Here is a 19642-nt window from a genome sequence, read left to right as displayed (position 1 = left end):
GAGGACGCCCTGTACCTGGCACCGGGTCTATACATAGGAGGGCAGCCCCGCACTCAGCATATACCGGATCCCTCAGCCGGGGGGGGGGTCCAGAGGGCAGAGGACTCCCTGTACCTGGCACCGGGTGTATACATAGGAGTGCATAGACTCAGCCATAGCTCTGCCGCCCGGAGCGGTCACTGGATTCTTTCATTTTGGATTCTTATTAACCTTCTAAAACAAATGGCCATTGGGTGACATGGGTGGGGCCTAAGGGTGCCCATACATGGCATAGCCAAGACCAGTATCCATTCAATGCCCTAGCTGATAGGGGCGCAGCCCTGCATGTAGCAGGTAACACATATGGTTGGGCCTCACCGTCTGCTGTAGACCCTATAAGAACCTCTAGTCCCTACTGATCAGATCCAGGACTTTCTCTGCACATTTCTGCAGGGAGGACCCTTATTTCCATGACTGATCTGGGTCCCGGTGCTCAGACCCCAATCCCCTATTCTGCACAATGTACTCACCCCTCCAGGCGCGTGGCGCATCTGCGAGGTCTCCTGGTAGACTTTAGGGGCTCCGCTGCCCCCCATGTTGGAGTAGGAGATGACTGTAGAAGACGAGAAGGTCTGGCAGTTCGAGCCGCTGGTGATCTGATCCTGATGGAAGAAAACCCCAAGTAAGAGACAAAACAGAGAGAGGAGGCGACAGGATGCGGACCGACACCACCAGAGTAATCACCGCACACACGGAACATCAGGGAAGAAGATCACATATATGTACTCACCATTCCTCCCATCAGGTCATTCATCATGGAGAACATGTCCATAAACCCTCCGCCCTGCACAGACACAACACAGATCAATACAAGGGCAACACCTCCATCCCAAACCCTGTAATGCCCTATAGTCAGGGGTCAGCATGGGCGCTCTGACCCCTCTGTGACTGCACCCCCATACACAGCGAGCTGCCATGTCCTGTGTGTCCTGACACCTTTCTATCATAGCCAGCAGTTGTCAGGGGTCAGCATGGGTGCTCTGACCCCTCTGTGACTGCACCCCCCATACACAGCGAGCTGCCATGTCCTGTGTGTCCTGACACCTTTCTATCATAGCTGGCAGTGGTCAGGGGTCAGCATGGGCGCTCTGACCCCTCTGTGACTACACCCCCCATGCACAGCGAGCTGCCATGTCCTGTGTGTCCTGACACCTTTCTATCATAGCTGGCAGTGGTCAGGGGTCAGCATGGGCGCTCTGACCCTTCTGTGACTACACCCCCCATACACAGCGAGCTGCCATGTCCTGTGTCCTGACACCTTTCTATCATAGCCAGCAGTGGTCAGGGGTCAGCATGGGCGCTCTGACCTCTCTGTGACTACACCCCCCATGCACAGCGAGCTGCCATGTCCTGTGTGTCCTGACACCTTTCTATCATAGCCAGCAGTGGTCAGGGGTCAGCATGGGCGCTCTGACCTCTCTGTGACTACACCCCCCATGCACAGCGAGCTGCCATGTCCTGTGTGTCCTGACACCTTTCTATCATAGCCAGCAGTGGTCAGGGGTCAGCATGGGCGCTCTGACCCCTCTGTGACTACACCCCCCATACACAGCGAGCTGCCATGTCCTGTGTGTCCTGACACCTTTCTATCATAGCCAGCAGTGGTCAGGGGTCAGCATGGGAGCTCTGACCCCTCTGTGACTACACCTCCCATACACAGCGAGCTGCCATGTCCTGTGTCCTGACACCTTTCTATCATAGCCAGCAGTGGTCAGGGGTCAGCATGGGCGCTCTGATCCCTCTGTGACTACACCCCCCATACACAGCGAGCTGCCTTGTCCTGTGTGTCCTGACACCTTTCTATCATAGCCAGCAGTAGTCAGGGGTCAGCATGGGCGCTCTGACCCCTCTGTGACTACACCCCCCATACACAGCGAGCTGCCATGTCCTGTGTGTCCTGACACCTTTCTATCATAGCCAGCAGTGGTCAGGGGTCAGCATGGGTGCTCTGATCCCTCTGTGACTACACCCCCCATACACAGCGAGCTGCCATGTCCTGTGTCCTGACACCTTTCTATCATAGCCAGCAGTGGTCAGGGGTCAGCATGGGCGCTCTGACCCCTCTGTGACTACACCCCCCATACACAGCGAGCTGCCATGTCCTGTGTGTCCTGACACCTTTCTATCATAGCCAGCAGTGGTCAGGGGTCAGCATGGGCGCTCTGATCCCTCTGTGACTACACCCCCCCATACACAGCGAGCTGCCATGTCCTGTGTCCTGACACCTTTCTATCATAGCCAGCAGTGGTCAGGGGTCAGCATGGGCGCTCTGACCCCTCTGTGACTACACCCCCCATACACAGCGAGCTGCCATGTCCTGTGTGTCCTGACACCTTTCTATCATAGCCAGCAGTGGTCAGGGGTCAGCATGGGCGCTCTGATCCCTCTGTGACTACACCCCCCCATACACAGCGAGCTGCCATGTCCTGTGTCCTGACACCTTTCTAACATAGCCAGCAGTGGTCAGGGGTCAGCATGGGAGCTCTGACCCCTCTGTGACTACACCCCCCATACACAGCGAGCTGCCATGTCCTGTGTGTCCTGACACCTTTCTATCATAGCCAGCAGTGGTCAGGGGTCAGCATGGGCGCTCTGACCCCTCTGTGACTACACCCCCCATACACAGCGAGCTGCCATGTCCTGTGTGTCCTGGCACCTTTCCATCATAGCCAGCAGTGGTCAGGGGTCAGCATGGGTGCTCTGACCCCTCTGTGACTACACCCCCCATACACAGCGAGCTGCCATGTCCTGTGTGTCCTGGCACCTTTCCATCATAGCCAGCAGTGGTCAGGGGTCAGCATGGGCGCTCTGACCCCTCTGTGACTACACCCTGTGATTACACCCTCCATACACAGCGAGGTGCCATGTCCTGTGTGTCCTGACACCTTTCTATCATAGCCAGCAGGGGTCAGCATGGGTGCTCTGACCCCTCTGTGACTACACCCCCCATACACAGCGAGCTGCCATGTCCTGTGTGTCCTGACACCATAGCCAGCAGTGGTCAGGGGTCAGCATGGGCGCTCTGACCCCTCAGTGACTACACTCCCCATACACAGCGAGCTGCCATGTCCTGTGTGTCCTGACACCTTTCTATCATAGCCAGCAGTGGTCAGGGGTCTGCATGGGTGCTCTGACCTCACTCTGACTACACCCCCCATACACAGCGAGCTGCCATGTCCTGTGTCCTGACACCTTTCTATCATAGCCAGCAGTGGTCAGGGGTCAGCATGGGTGCTCTGACCCCTCTGTGACTACACCCCCATACACAGCGAGCTGCCATGTCCTGTGTGTCCTGACACCTTTCTATCATAGCCAGCAGTGGTCAGGGGTCAGCATGGGTGCTCTGACCTCTCTGTGACTACACCCCCCATACACAGCGAGCTGCCATGTCCTGTGTGTCCTGACACCTTTCTATCATAGCCAGCAGTGGTCAGGAGTCAGCATGGGCGCTCTGACCCCTCTGTGACTACACCCCCCATACACAGCGAGCTGCCATGTCCTGTGTGTCCTGACACCTTTCTATCATAGCCAGCAGTGGTCAGGGGTCAGCATGGGTGCTCTGACCCCTCTGTGACTACACCCCCCATACACAGCGAGCTGCCATGTCCTGTGTCCTGACACCTTTCTATCATAACCAGCAGTGGTCAGGGGTCAGCATGGGCGCTCTGACCCCTCAGTGACTACACTCCCCATACACAGCGAGCTGCCATGTCCTGTGTGTCCTGACACCTTTCTATCATAGTCAGCAGTGGTCAGGGGTCAGCATGGGCGCTCTGACCCCTCTGTGACTACACCCCCCATACACAGCGAGCTGCCATGTCCTGTGTGTCCTGACACCTTTCTATCATAGCCAGCAGTGGTCAGGGGTCAGCATGGGTGCTCTGACCCCTCTGTGACTACACCCCCCCATACACAGCGAGCTGCCATGTCCTGTGTGTCCTGACACCTTTCTATCATAGCCAGCAGTGGTCAGGGGTCAGCATGGGCGCTCTGACCCCTCTGTGACTACACCCCCCATACACAGCGAGCTGCCATGTCCTGTGTGTCCTGACACCTTTCTATCATAGCCAGCAGTGGTCAGGGGTCAGCATGGGTGCTCTGACCCCTCTGTGACTACACCCCCCATACACAGCGAGCTGCCATGTCCTGTGTGTCCTGACACCTTTCTATCATAGCCAGCAGTGGTCAGGGGTCAGCATGGGCACTCTGACCCCTCTGTGACTACACCCCCCATACACAGCGAGCTGCCATGTCCTGTGTGTCCTGACACCTTTCTATCATTACCAGCAGTGGTCAGGGGTCAGCATGGGTGCTCTGACCTCTCTGTGACTACACCCCCATACACAGCGAGCTGCCATGTCCTGTGTGTCCTGACACCTTTCTATCATAGCCAGCAGTGGTCAGGGCTCAGCATGGACGCTCTGACCTCTCTGTGACTACACCCCCCATACACAGCGAGCTGCCATGTCCTGTGTCCTGACACCTTTCTATCATAGCCAGCAGTGGTCAGGGGGCAGCATGGGTGCTCTGACCTCTCTGTGACTACACCCCCCATACACAGTGAGCTGCCATGTCCTGTGTGTCCTGACACCTTTCTATCATAGCCAGCAGTGGTCAGGGGTCAGCATGGGCACTCTGACCCCTCTGTGACTACACCCCCCATACACAGCGAGCTGCCATGTCCTGTGTGTCCTGACACCTTTCTATCATAGCCAGCAGTGGTCAGGGGTCAGCATGGGCGCTCTGACCCCTCTGTGACTACACCTCCCATACACAGCGAGCTGCCATGTCCTGTGTGTCCTGACACCTTTCTATCATAGCCAGCAGTGGTCAGGGGTCAGCATGGGTGCTCTGACCCCTCTGTGACTACACCTCCCATACACAGCGAGCTGCCATGTCCTGTGTGTCCTGACACCTTTCTATCATAGCCAGCAGTGGTCAGGGGTCAGCATGGGCGCTCTGATCCCTCTGTGACTACACCCCTCATACACAGCGAGCTGCCATGTCCTGTGTGTCCTGACACCTTTCTATCATAGCCAGCAGTGGTAAGGGGTCAGCATGGGTGCTCTGACCTCTCTGTGACTACACCACCATACACAGCGAGCTGCCATGTCCTGTGTGTCCTGACACCTTTCTATCATAGCCAGCAGGGGTCAGGGGTCAGCATGGGTGCTCTGACCCCTCTGTGACTACACCCCCATACACAGCGAGCTGCCATGTCCTGTGTGTCCTGACACCTTTCTATCATAGCCAGCAGTGGTCAGCTTTGTCAGACCCTCAGATCCTCCCACTTGTTCATGTTGCTGCTTCCAGTATATGAATGTGATGTAGACCGTCAGTGTTCTGCTCTAGTGTCAGTGTCTCATACAATAGTGTCTAATCCTTAAAGGGCTGATACATATAGACAGTTCTTTAGTATTAGGCCATGTGACAGCACTTACCATTCCCATCATGCCAAACGGGCTCAGCGCTCCGGCCTGGCACATTCGACACACATGGAAAGAGGGAGAGGTCAGAGATTAGAGTCACATTATGTTTAAGTGTAGACAGTGCAATGGTAGTCGCAGTTGTCACCTGGAGGTCACGGTGTCCCCCTGAGCGTGGAAGAGCCGGGACACTGCCATCAGTCAGGCTCAGGAAAGGCGACATCCCAAAATTACCAGAGAACATGCGTCTCATGTGCTGGCGGTGCAGAGCAAACGGATCCCTGCGAGGAGAGAAAAACCATGAAAAACAGCGCCCCCCCAGGTCATGTCCGATGCCAGATGTATAGAAATAAGTATCAGACACATTGTCCATGGTCAGAGGAGGGGGCACTCACATCAGGAACATGGCGGGATCCTGGGGGTCCGTGTCTCTCATGAAGCGAAACATAACGACCGAGAATTATCAGAATATTCCTTATAGCAATCTATAGAAAATGGGAAAGAAAAGGAAGGAGTCAGCAAATGCTACACGCCGGAGCCGGCGACCTCCCCCTCTCCGCTGCACACGCCGGCGACCTCCCCCTCTCCGCTGCACACGCCGGCGACCTCCCCCTCTCCGCTGCACACGCCGGCGACCTCCCCCTCTCCGCTGCACACGCCGGAGCCGGCGACCTCCCCCTCTCCGCTGCACACGCCGGAGCCGGCGACCTCCCCCTCTCCGCTGCACACGCCGGAGCCGGCGACCTCCCCCTCTCCGCTGCACACGCCGGAGCCGGCGACCTCCCCCTCTCCGCTGCACACGCCGGAGCCGGCGACCTCCCCCTCTCCGCTGCACACGCCGGAGCCGGCGACCTCCCCCTCTCCGCTGCACACGCCGGAGCCGGCGACCTCCCCCTCTCCGCTGCACACGCCGGAGCCGGCGACCTCCCCCTCTCCGCTGCACACGCCGGAGCCGGCGACCTCCCCCTCTCCGCTGCACACGCCGGAGCCGGCGACCTCCCCCTCTCCGCTGCACACGCCGGAGCCGGCGACCTCCCCCTCTCCGCTGCACACGCCGGAGCCGGCGACCTCCCCCTCTCCGCTGCACACGCCGGAGCCGGCGACCTCCCCCTCTCCGCTGCACACGCCGGAGCCGGCGACCTCCCCCTCTCCGCTGCACACGCCGGAGCCGGCGACCTCCCCCTCTCCGCTGCACACGCCGGAGCCGGCGACCTCCCCCTCTCCGCTGCACACGCCGGAGCCGGCGACCTCCCCCTCTCCGCTGCACACGCCGGAGCCGGCGACCTCCCCCTCTCCGCTGTACACAGGAGCCGGTGATCTCCTCCTCTCCGCTGTACACAGGAGCCGGTGATCTCCTCCTCTCCGCTGTACACAGGAGCCGGTGATCTCCTCCTCTCCGCTGTACACAGGAGCCGGTGATCTCCTCCTCTCCGCTGTACACAGGAGCCGGTGATCTCCTCCTCTCTGCTGTACACAGGAGCCGGCGACCTCCCCCTCTCCGCTGTACACAGGAGCCGGTGATCTCCTCCTCTCCGCTGTACACAGGAGCCGGTGATCTCCTCCTCTCTGCTGTACACAGGAGCCGGTGATCTCCTCCTCTCTGCTGTACACAGGAGCCGGTGATCTCCTCCTCTCTGCTGTACACAGGAGCCGGTGATCTCCTCCTCTCTGCTGCACACAGGAGCCGGTGATCTCCTCCTCTCTGCTGCACACAGGAGCCGGCGATCTCCTCCTCTCTGCTGCACACAGGAGCCGGTGATCTCCTCCTCTCTGCTATACACAGGAGCCGGTGATCTCCTCCTCTCCGCTGTACACAGGAGCCGGTGATCTCCTCCTCTCCGCTGTACACAGGAGCCGGTGATCACCTCCTCTCCGCTGTACACAGGAGCCGGTGATCTCCTCCTCTCCGCTGTACACAGGAGCCGGTGATCTCCTCCTCTCCGCTGTACACAGGAGCCGGTGATCTCCTCCTCTCTGCTGTACACAGGAGCCGGTGATCTCCTCCTCTCTGCTGTACACAGGAGCCGGTGATCTCCTCCTCTCTGCTGTACACAGGAGCCGGTGATCTCCTCCTCTCTGCTGCACACAGGAGCCGGTGATCTCCTCCTCTCCGCTGTACACAGGAGCCGGTGATCTCCTCCTCTCTGCTGCACACAGGAGCCGGTGATCTCCTCCTCTCCGCTGTACACAGGAGCCGGTGATCTCCTCCTCTCTGCTGCACACAGGAGCCGGTGATCTCCTCCTCTCCGCTGTACACAGGAGCCGGTGATCTCCTCCTCTCCGCTGTACACAGGAGCCGGTGATCTCCTCCTCTCCGCTGTACACAGGAGCCGGTGATCTCCTCCTCTCTGCTGCACACAGGAGCCGGTGATCTCCTCCTCTCTGCTGTACACAGGAGCCGGTGATCTCCTCCTCTCTGCTGTACACAGGAGCCGGTGATCTCCTCCTCTCTGCTGTACACAGGAGCCGGCGATCTCCTCCTCTCTGCTGCACACAGGAGCCGGTGATCTCCTCCTCTCTGCTGTACACAGGAGCCGGTGATCTCCTCCTCTCTGCTGCACACAGGAGCCGGCGATCTCCTCCTCTCCGCTGTACACAGGAGCCGGTGATCTCCTCCTCTCTGCTGCACACAGGAGCCGGTGATCTCCTCCTCTCCGCTGCACACAGGAGCCGGTGATCTCCTCCTCTCTGCTGTACACAGGAGCCGGCGATCTCCTCCTCTCTGCTGTACACAGGAGCCGGTGATCTCCTCCTCTCTGCTGCACACAGGAGCCGGTGATCTCCTCCTCTCTGCTGTACACAGGAGCCGGCGATCTCCTCCTCTCTGCTGCACACAGGAGCCGGTGATCTCCTCCTCTCCGCTGTACACAGGAGCCGGCGATCTCCTCCTCTCTGCTGTACACAGGAGCCGGTGATCTCCTCCTCTCCGCTGTACACAGGAGCCGGTGATCTCCTCCTCTCTGCTGCACACAGGAGCCGGTGATCTCCTCCTCTCTGCTGTACACAGGAGCCGGTGATCTCCTCCTCTCTGCTGTACACAGGAGCCGGTGATCTCCTCCTCTCTGCTGTACACAGGAGCCGGCGATCTCCTCCTCTCTGCTGTACACAGGAGCCGGTGATCTCCTCCTCTCTGCTGTTCCTATGGCCCGGGCCGCAGCCCCTGCGCTTTTCCCCGGGTCACCCCGTTACCTGTTCCCCTCAGCGGTCGGTTCCGTGCGGCCCCTGCACAACAATAACACAGCCTGGCAGCGGAAGTGACGTCACACTGCCCTCTCTTCCATAACGGAGAAGAGCCTTAGTACTTCCGTCTTTCCCCCAGGATGCACTGCGCACCATGTGATGTCGCGAGGGGCGTGGCCACTGTAGGCTATGTTTAGAAGTATCTGCCATACAGACCGCCCGCCTCTAGAGGTCGCTAGAAACACCTGCAGCTATTATCGGAGAGCGGCGCACTGCGCAGGCGCACTGGGGTCTGTCCGCGCCCCACTTATACACTGACCCGCATTAATTAACCCCTTTAGGGCGGAGGGCTTTTTCGCTCATTTCTCGTTCTCCGTAATTTCTTCCTGTTCCGTGTACAGATCTGTGCGCGGCGTATTTCCTGCGTCACACATTTTCCTTCTCTGTGATGTTATTCTGCGCCGTACGCTGGAAGCTGGAAAGTTACCAGAGGCGAAAACGCGCTCCATATAACACGTCCGCCGATCCCGGAGACACCGGATTTATAGGTTTTATTGCGTTTTAATACATTTTCAAAAATCAAACTAAAAAACCCATTTCTCCATCTTCTGCCGCTGATCCCTCGCTGCACGGCGCGGGGGGAGGGGTCACTGATCGCTAAAGGAGGCAACGCTTTCACTGCTGACATTTTCAGGACGGTGCAACATTTTAGTCACTTTTTATTCCATTTATTATGTGATGTAAAAGTCGCGTTTCGGACATTTGGGCGACATTTTCTGTTATTGGTTTCAACAGCGGCAATAACCGCTATTATTTTGATAGATCGGGCATTTTGGGACGCAGCGATTTTTGCTCTTTATTACATTTTATATCAGTTCTAGGGAAAGGGGGTGATTTTAACTTTTAGGTTTTTTTTTTTTTTTTTTTATTTCTTTATTCAAATTTTCCATCAATATTACAAATAACATTAATCAAAAGCGAGGGATAATTTTAACAATCACAAGATATCAACACAGTGTTAAACAACCTTTTAGTACATTAGAAATATGCTATACATCTCAAATAATCCACTATATATTATTGATATCTGAGCATCTCAACAATCAACAATAACCATAACACTTTCACTTATACAGCTTGTTTATAATCACCTTAACTACAACAATAAATGTTTGATATCATAGTGCTATTCTTTATCCTCAGATTCCCTCTTACTTTTTCTTTCCTCCTAATCTATTCCTTTCCCTCCCTCCCCACCCCTCCCAGTCAGCGAGAAAAAAAAAAAAGCATACAGACACATATATACACACATAATTCCTCCTCACAGTTAGTTCTCTACATTATCGTCTAGCCATCTTTTTTGCCACCTTTTCTCCTTTCCTAATTCTATATATTTAATTTTTTCAAAAATTTTTATTCTATCTAATCTCTTATGCCATTCTGCTATGGATGGTCTTTTAGGGGATATCCAGTTATAAATCAGTATACAGCGAGCCGCCTGTAGTGCCATTCCCAGCCATCTAACCTGATGTGAGGTACCAGCGATATCACACGTATTTCCCAACAAAAAGACATCTGGTGTCTTAGGGACCGTCAGTCCTGATACACGGCTCACCCTTATATGTATATCCTCCCAAAATTCCAATACCGCATTACAGTTCCACATCATGTGGAAGAAATCTGCATTTTGTTCCTGGCACTTCGGGCATTTTACGTTCTTTGTTCTCTTAAACCGATTGATCATAGTCGGGGCGTAGTACAATCTATATATTATTTTGAACTGAATCAGACTGATTGCTTCTGAGCATACAATGTTCATATTTTGGAAGATGTTCGTCCAATGTTTATCCGATAGCACTCCAATATCTCTTTCCCATTTTCTTTTACTTATATGTGGGTCTGGTTCTCTAATATTATTTATAATAAATTTATATATTTTGGATAATAGTTTTTTCCCCCCTCTGAGGCCCCTTCTCCACTGGCGTTTTTCACGCGCGAGTTCTGCGCGTGCATTTGACGCGCAGAACTTGCATTGCACTCTGTCCCATTGTATTCAATGGGTCTTTCTCCATTAGCGTTGGTTTTGACGCGCGTGCTTGCGTTCGTTTGCACGCGCGTCAAAATCGCAGCATGCTCTATTTTTGCGAGTCACGCGCAATTTTCACGCCCCATTCAAGTCTATGGAGATGCATCAAGAACGCATTGCACTCGCAATCATTGCAAGTGCAATGCGAGTGCAATGCGTTTTAAACGTAAGGGTTGCTAGGTGACCAGAATAACAGTATTTCCCCTGCTCGCGAACGATCATTTAATTAAAAAAACACAGTGAAGAACAGTGAAGAATAGAATAAAACCAGTGAACACAGTGAACACAGGATCATTTAAGATAAAAACACAGTGCAGAACACAGTGCAGAATAGATTACAGATGTTCGGCACATCTGCTTACTTGTCGGGAGATGCGCACGGAACAGTGCGCCCAAAATAGCATGTGAAGAACAATATATATGTGTGAAGAACACATTGCAGATGTATTTAAACATCTGCAATGTGTTCTTCACACACATATATATTGTTCTTCACATACTATTTTGTTCGCGCCGTTCCGCGCGTATCTCCCGACAAGTAAGCAGATGTGCCGAACATCTGTAATCTATTCTGCACTGTGTTCTGCACTGTGTTTTTATCTTAAATGATCCTGTGTTCACTGTGTTCACTGTTTACAATGATTTTATTCTATTCTTCACTGTTCTTCACATCTGCTAAATTGTCGGGAGATAATATACGCGCGGAACAGTGAAGAATAGATCGCAGATGTTTGCAAATTATCAGAAGACATTATTTTTCAATTAAATAACACATTTTAATCCCAAACCATGGTCCCTTTGAAAAATGCTCGGGTCTCCCATTGAATCGCGCGTCAAAAATGCGCCGAAAACGCAAAAAAACCGCAAATTACTCCAAGGAAAAATGGAACAAAAACGCAGCCAAAACGTCAGTTTTTCACGCATTGCACCCTGACGTGAAACGCAACGCTAGTGTGCAAGAGGCCTAACTTTTCCCAAAAATTCTATTATATTGTGATTCCCAATCCTTAAGCTCTGCTTATCCCTCAACTTCCTTATTCTATGTGCTAATTGAACATAATAAAAATAGTTTGTGTCATCAATATTATATCATTCTTTCACTGTGTCAAAGGGAATTAATCTTCCATCTGCAAACATCTGTGAAATAAATTGGATTCCTTTATGCTCCCAAAAAGTCCTACCGTGAAAATTCTCTAATTCCTTTAATCTTACGTTCTGCCATAATGGTGAAAATTTTGTGCTATTATTTATTTCATATTTTTTTTTAATCCATTCCCAAGTTTTTCTAAAACAACTGCATATTGGTAAACTTCTAAGTGCAGATTGATTCAAACGGCCTGATTCTAATAAAACGATTCCATTCCTAGTGTCTATTCCCGCTACTCGTGCCATTTCCCCAATAACTAATTCATCAGCTCCACCCACCAGATATTGCAATATTGCCGATATAAAATAAAGGAAAAAATTAGGCAGAGACCACCCCCCACCCCCCTTACCCTTTGGTTTGTAAAATACTTCAAGTTTAATTCTTACCCGCTTCCTTCCCCATATAAGATCATTCATTAAGCTCTCAATGATTTTAAAGAATTTAGTCTTTATCCAAATAGGAGTAACTGTAATAATATACAGCAACTGGGGCAGAGTAATCCTCTTTATAAGCGCCATTCTATCTACCTGTGACATTGTTAATTTTATCCATATAGCAATTTTTTTCCTCACCCGTTGTATTAAAGGGACCAGATTGTTATCTATATAAGTACTGGGGTTCTCTGATACTTTTATGCCGAGATATTCTATACATTCTCCTCTCGCTAAAACATTCAATTCATTAGTGTCATCCACTTTAAAGTCATCCAAAGGGAGAATCTGTGATTTTGACCAGTTGACCTCAAATCCCGAATTCTCACTAAAGCCCCGAATGGTATTCATAATCGCCCGAACTGATCTCTCTGTCTGATTGACTGTGAAGACAATGTCATCAGCGTATAGTAAGATTTTATTCTTCGAGCCACCACAACCCCATCCAACTATATCCTGATTATTCCTACACCTAATTGCCAGTGGCTCCAAAAATAATACAAACAAAATGGGGGATACTGGGCATCCCTGCCTCGTCCCTCTTGATATTTTAATCTCATCCGACAATCCCCAGCTTGTTCTAATCCTGGCCGTAGGTTCCGAGTATAATAATTGGATATAACTAGAGATGAGCGAGCACTAAAATGCTCGGGTGCTCGTTATTCGAGACGAACTTTTCCTGATGCTCGAGTGCTCGTCTCGAATAACGAGCCCCATTGAAGTCAATGGGAGACTTGAGCATTTTTCAAAGGGACCATGGTTCGGGAATAAAATGTGTTAATTAATTGAAAAAGAATGTCTTCTGATAAGTGATCAGATGTATGCAAACATCTGCAATCTATTCTTCACTGTTCCGCGCGTATATTATCTCCCGACAAGTTAGCAGATGTGAAGAACAGTGAAGAATAGAATAAAAACAGTGAACACAAGATCAATTAAGTGAAAAACACAGTGAAGAATAGATTACAGATGTTCGGCACATCTGCTTACTTGTCGGGAGATACGCTGTCCCGGGATCCGCTGCTCTTCTTCCACTGAAGTCTCCCCGATGTCTCCGTGCCCCTCGATGTCTCCGTGCCCCTCGATGTCTCCCCGTGCCCCTCGATGTCTCCGTGCCCCTCGATGTCTCCCCGTGCCCCTCGATGTCTCCGTGCCCCTCGATGTCTCCCCGTGCCCCTCGATGTCTCCGTGCCCCTCGATGTCTCCGTGCCCCTCGATGTCTCCGTGCCCCTCGATGTCTCCCCGTGCCCCTCGATGTCTCCGTGCCCCTCGATGTCTCCGTGCCCCTCGATGTCTCCCCGTGCCCCTCGATGTCTCCGTGCCCCTCGATGTCTCCCCGTGCCCCTCGATGTCTCCCCGTGCCCCTCGATGTCCCCGTGCCCCTCGATGTCTCCGTGCCCCTCGATGTCTCCGTGCCCCTCGATGTCTCCGTGCCCCTCGATGTCTCCCCGTGCCCCTCGATGTCTCCGTGCCCCTCGATGTCTCCGTGCCCCTCGATGTCTCCCCGTGCCCCTCGATGTCTCCCCGTGCCCCTCGATGTCTCCGTGCCCCTCGATATGTCTCCGTGCCCCTCGATGTCTCCGTGCCCCTCGATGTCTCCGTGCCCCTCGATGTCTCCCCGTGCCCCTCGATGTCTCCGTGCCCCTCGATGTCTCCGTGCCCCTCGATGTCTCCGTGCCCCTCGATGTCTCCCCGTGCCCCTCGATGTCTCCCCGTGCCCCTCGATGTCTCCGTGCCCCTCGATGTCTCCGTGCCCCTCGATGTCTCCGTGCCCCTCGATGTCTCCCCGTGCCCCTCGATGTCTCCGTGCTGCCGCTGCCCCATGTCTCTGTGCTGCTCACCGTGTTCTTCACACATATATATTGTTCTTCACATACTATTTTGTTCGCACCGTTCCGCGTGTATCTTCCGACAAGTAAGCAGATGTGCCGAACATCTGTAATCTATTCTTCACTGTGTTCTTCACTGTGTTTTTCACTTAAATGATCCTGTGTTCACTGTTTTTATTCTATTCTTCATTGTTCTTCACTGTGTTTTTTTAATTAAATGCTCGATCTCGAGCAGGGGAAATACTCGTCCGAGCAACGAGCCGTCTCGAGTACCTTAATACTCGAACGAGCATCAAGCTCGGACGAGTATACTCGCTCATCTCTAGATATAACCCATAAATTCCTTTCCAAATCCAAAACCTTTCATAGTCTCGCAGAGGAAGACCCACTCCACCCTGTCGAACGCCTTTGCAGCATCTATCGACAGGATGGGCGACATTTTCTGTTATTGTTTTCAACAGCGGCAATAACCGCTATTATTTTGATAGATCGGGCATTTTGGGACGCAGCGATTTTTGCTCTTTATTACATTTTATATCAGTTCTAGGGAAAGGGGGTGATTTTAACTTTTAGGTTATTAAAAAATTTTTATTCTCTTCTAAACTTACACCCTGCAGATAGGACACACCCCCTGCACATAGTACACAGGACCCTGCACATAGTACACAGGACCCTGCACATAGTACACAGGACCCTGCACATAGCACACAGGACCCTGCACATACTACACAGGGCCCTGCACATAGTACACAGGACCCTGCACATAGTACACAGGACACTACACATAGTACACAGGACCCTGCACATAGTACACACTGCACATAGTACACAGGACCCTGCACATAGTACACAGGACCCCTGCACATAGCACACAGGACCCTGCACATAGTACACAGGACCCTTCACATAGTACACAGTACCCCTGCACATAGTACACAGGACCCCGCACATAGTACACAGGACCCTGCACATAGTACACAGGACCCTGCACATAGCACACAGGACCCTGCACATAGTACACAGGACCCTGCACATAGTACACAGGACCCCTGCACATAGCACACAGGACCCTGCACATAGTACACAGGACCCTTCACATAGTACACAGTACCCCTGCACATAGTACACAGGACCCTGCACATAGTACACCCCCCCCTGCACATAGTACACAGGACACTACACATAGTACACAGGACCCTGCACATAGTACACCCCCCCCTGCACATAGTACACAGGACACTACACATAGTACACAGGACCCTGCACATAGTACACAGGACTCTGCACATAGTACACCCCCCCTGCACATAGTACACAGGACACTACACATAGTACACAGGACACTGCACATAGTACACACCCCCTGCACATAGTACACAGGACCCTGCACATAGTACACAGGACCCTGCAGATAGGACACACCCCCTGCACATAGTACACAGGACCCTGCACATAGTACACAGGACCCTGCACATAGTACAAAGGACCCTGCACATAGCACACAGGACCCTGCACATAGTACACAGGACCCTGCACATACTACACAGGGCCCTGCACATAGTACACACCCCCTGCACATAGTACACAGGACCCTGCACATAGTACACAGGACCCTGCACATAGCACACAGGACCCTGCACATAGTACACAGGACCCTGCACATACTACACAGGGCCCTGCACATAGTACACACCCCCTGCACATAGTACACAGGACCCCTGCACATAGTACACAGGGCCCTGCACATAGTACACACCCCCTGCACATAGTACACAGGACCCTGCACATAGTACACAGGACCCTGCACATAGTACACAGGGCCCTGCACATAGTACACACCCCCTGCACATAGTACACAGGACCCTGCACATAGTACACAGGACACTGCACATAGTACACAGGACCCTGCACATAGCACACAGGACACTACACATAGTACACAGGGCCCTGCACATAGTACACAGGACCCTGCACATAGTACACAGGGCCCTGCACATAGTACACACCCCCTGCACATAGTACACAGGGCCCTGCACATAGCACACAGGACACTGCACATAGCACACAGGACCCTGCACATAGCACACAGGACCCTGCACATAGAACACACTGCACATAGTACACAGGACACTGCACATAGTACACAGGGCCCTGCACATAGTACACACCCCCTGCACATAGTACACAGGACACTGCACATAGCACACAGGACCCTGCACATAGTACACAGGACCCTGCACATAGTACACAGGACACTGCACATAGTACACCTCCTGCACATAGTACACAGGACCCTGCACATAGTACACAGGACACTGCACATAGTACACAGGACCCTGCACATAGTACACAGGACACTGCACATAGTACACCTCCTGCACATAGTACACAGGGCCCTGCACATAGTACACAGGACACTGCACATAGTACACAGGACCCTGCACATAGTACACAGGACCCTGCACATAGCACACAGGACACTGCACATAGCACACAGGACCCTGCACATAGTACACACTGCACATAGTACACAGGACCCTGCACATAGTACACAGGGCCCTGCACATAGTACACAGGACCCTGCACATAGTACACAGGGCCCTGCACATAGTACACACCCCCTGCACATAGTACACAGGGCCCTGCACATAGTACACAGGACACTGCACATAGTACACAGGACCCTGCACACAGGACAAAGGACACTGCACATAGCACACAGGACACTGCACATAGTACACAGGAGCCTGCACATAGTACACACTGCACATAGTACACAGGACCCTGCACATAGTACACAGGGCCCTGCACATAGTACACAGGACCCTGCATATAGTACACAGGACACTGCACATGGTACACAGGACACTGCACATAGTACACACTGCACATAGTACACACCCTGCACATAGTACACAGGGCCCTGCACATAGTACACAGGACACTGCACATAGTACACAGGACCCTGCACATAGCACACAGGACCCTGCACATAGTACACAGGACACTGCACATAGTACACAGGACCCTGCACATAGTACACAGGACACTGCACATAGTACACACTGCACATAGTACACAGGACCCTGCACATAGCACACAGGACCCTGCACATAGTACACAGGACACTGCACATAGTACACAGGACCCTGCACATAGTACACAGGACACTGCACATAGTACACCCTGCACATAGCACACAGGACCGTGCACAGAGCACACAGGACACTGCACATAGCACACAGGACCCTGCACATAGTACACAGGACCCCTGCACATAGTACACAGGGCCCTGCACATAGTACACAGGACCCTGCACATAGTACACAGGACCCTGCACATAGTACACAGGACCCTGCACATAGTACACAGGACCCTGCACATAGTACACAGGACCCCTGCACATAGTACACAGGACACTGCACATAGTACACAGGACCCTGCACATAGTACACAGGACACTGCTCATAGTACACAGGACCCTGCACATAGTACACAGGACACTGCACATAGTACACACCCCCTGCACATAGTACACAGGGCCCTTCACATAGTACACAGTACCCCTGCACATAGTACACAGGACCCTGCACATAGTACACCCCCCTGCACATAGTACACAGGACACTACACATAGTACACAGGACCCTGCACATAGTACACAGGACCCTGCACATAGTACACAGGACTCTGCACATAGTACACCCCCCTGCACATAGTACACAGGACACTACACATAGTACACAGGACACTGCACATAGTACACACCCCCTGCACATAGTACACAGGACCCTGCACATAGTACACAGGACCCTGCAGATAGGACACACCCCCTGCACATAGTACACAGGACCCTGCACATAGTACACAGGACCCTGCACATAGTACACAGGACCCTGCACATAGCACACATGACCCTGCACATAGTACACAGGACCCTGCACATACTACACAGGGCCCTGCACATACTACACACCCCCTGCACATAGTACACAGGACCCTGCACATAGTACACAGGACCCTGCACATAGCACACAGGACCCTGCACATAGTACACAGGACCCTGCACATACTACACAGGGCCCTGCACATAGTACACACCCCCTGCACATAGTACACAGGACCCCTGCACATAGTACACAGGGCCCTGCACATAGTACACACCCCCTGCACATAGTACACAGGACCCTGCACATAGTACACAGGACCCTGCACATAGTACACAGGGCCCTGCACATAGTACACACCCCCTGCACATAGTACACAGGACCCTGCACATAGTACACAGGACACTGCACATAGTACACAGGACCCTGCACATAGTACACAGGACACTGCACATAGTACACAGGACCCTGCACATAGTACACAGGACACTGCACATAGTACACAGGGCCCTGCACATAGTACACACCCCCTGCACATAGTACACAGGACCCTGCACATAGTACACAGGGCCCTGCACATAGTACACAGGGCCCTGCACATAGTACACACCCCCTGCACATAGTACACAGGACCCTGCACATAGTACACAGGACCCTGCACATAGTACACAGGGCCCTGCACATAGTACACACCCCCTGCACATAGTACACAGGGCCCTGCACATAGCACACAGGACACTGCACATAGCACACAGGACCCTGCACATAGCACACAGGACCCTGCACATAGAACACACTGCACATAGTACACAGGGCACTGCACATAGTACACACCCCCTGCACATAGTACACAGGACACTGCACATAGTACACAGGACACTGCACATAGTACACCTCCTGCACATAGTACACAGGACCCTGCACATAGTACACAGGACCCTGCACATAGTACACAGGACACTGCACATAGTACACCTCCTGCACATAGTACACAGGGCCCTGCACATAGTACACAGGACACTGCACATAGTACACAGGACCCTGCACATAGTACACAGGACCCTGCACATAGCACACAGGACACTGCACATAGCACACAGGACCCTGCACATAGTACACACTGCACATAGTACACAGGACCCTGCACATAGTACACAGGGCCCTGCACATAGTACACAGGACCCTGCACATAGTACACAGGACCCCTGCACATAGTACACAGGACCCCTGCACATAGTACACAGGGCCCTGCACATAGTACACAGGACCCTGCACATAGTACACAGGACCCTGCACATAGTACACAGGGCCCTGCACATAGGACACACCCCCTGCACATAGTACACAGGACACTGCACATAGTACACAGGACACTGCACATAGTACACAGGACCCTGCACATAGCACACAGGACACTGCACATAGTACACAGGACCCTGCACACAGGACAAAGGACACTGCACATAGTACACAGGACACCCTGCACATAGCACACAGGACACTGCACTTAGTACACAGGAGCCTGCACATAGTACACACTGCACATAGTACACAGGACCCTGCACATAGTACACAGGACCCCTGCACATAGTACACAGGGCCCTGCACATAGTACAC

At 52.8% G+C, this 19642-nt stretch overlaps 1 protein-coding gene across 1 annotated transcript in view; it reads right to left on the bottom strand.

The window, feature by feature from the left end:
- The window catches only part of MLF2 (myeloid leukemia factor 2), a 41536-nt gene extending 32724 nt beyond the window's left edge, over window positions 1-8812 (bottom strand). The window contains exons 1-6 of the mRNA XM_072129778.1: window positions 8655-8812; window positions 5861-5950; window positions 5614-5746; window positions 5481-5516; window positions 770-823; window positions 510-641 (exon numbers count right to left, since the gene is read on the bottom strand). Coding sequence (XP_071985879.1) covers window positions 510-641; window positions 770-823; window positions 5481-5516; window positions 5614-5746; window positions 5861-5913 — 408 coding nt within the window. The 5' untranslated portion in view covers window positions 5914-5950; window positions 8655-8812. The remainder of the gene's footprint in view (window positions 1-509; window positions 642-769; window positions 824-5480; window positions 5517-5613; window positions 5747-5860; window positions 5951-8654) is intronic.
- Between the last annotated feature and the right edge of the window lie 10830 nt (window positions 8813-19642).

Source organism: Engystomops pustulosus, chromosome 11 (genome assembly GCF_040894005.1).
Source record: "Engystomops pustulosus chromosome 11, aEngPut4.maternal, whole genome shotgun sequence".
Lineage (NCBI taxonomy): Eukaryota > Metazoa > Chordata > Amphibia > Anura > Leptodactylidae > Engystomops > Engystomops pustulosus.
The sequence above is the reverse complement of the archived record's forward strand: the minus strand, read 5'-3'. Positions and strand labels throughout refer to the sequence as shown.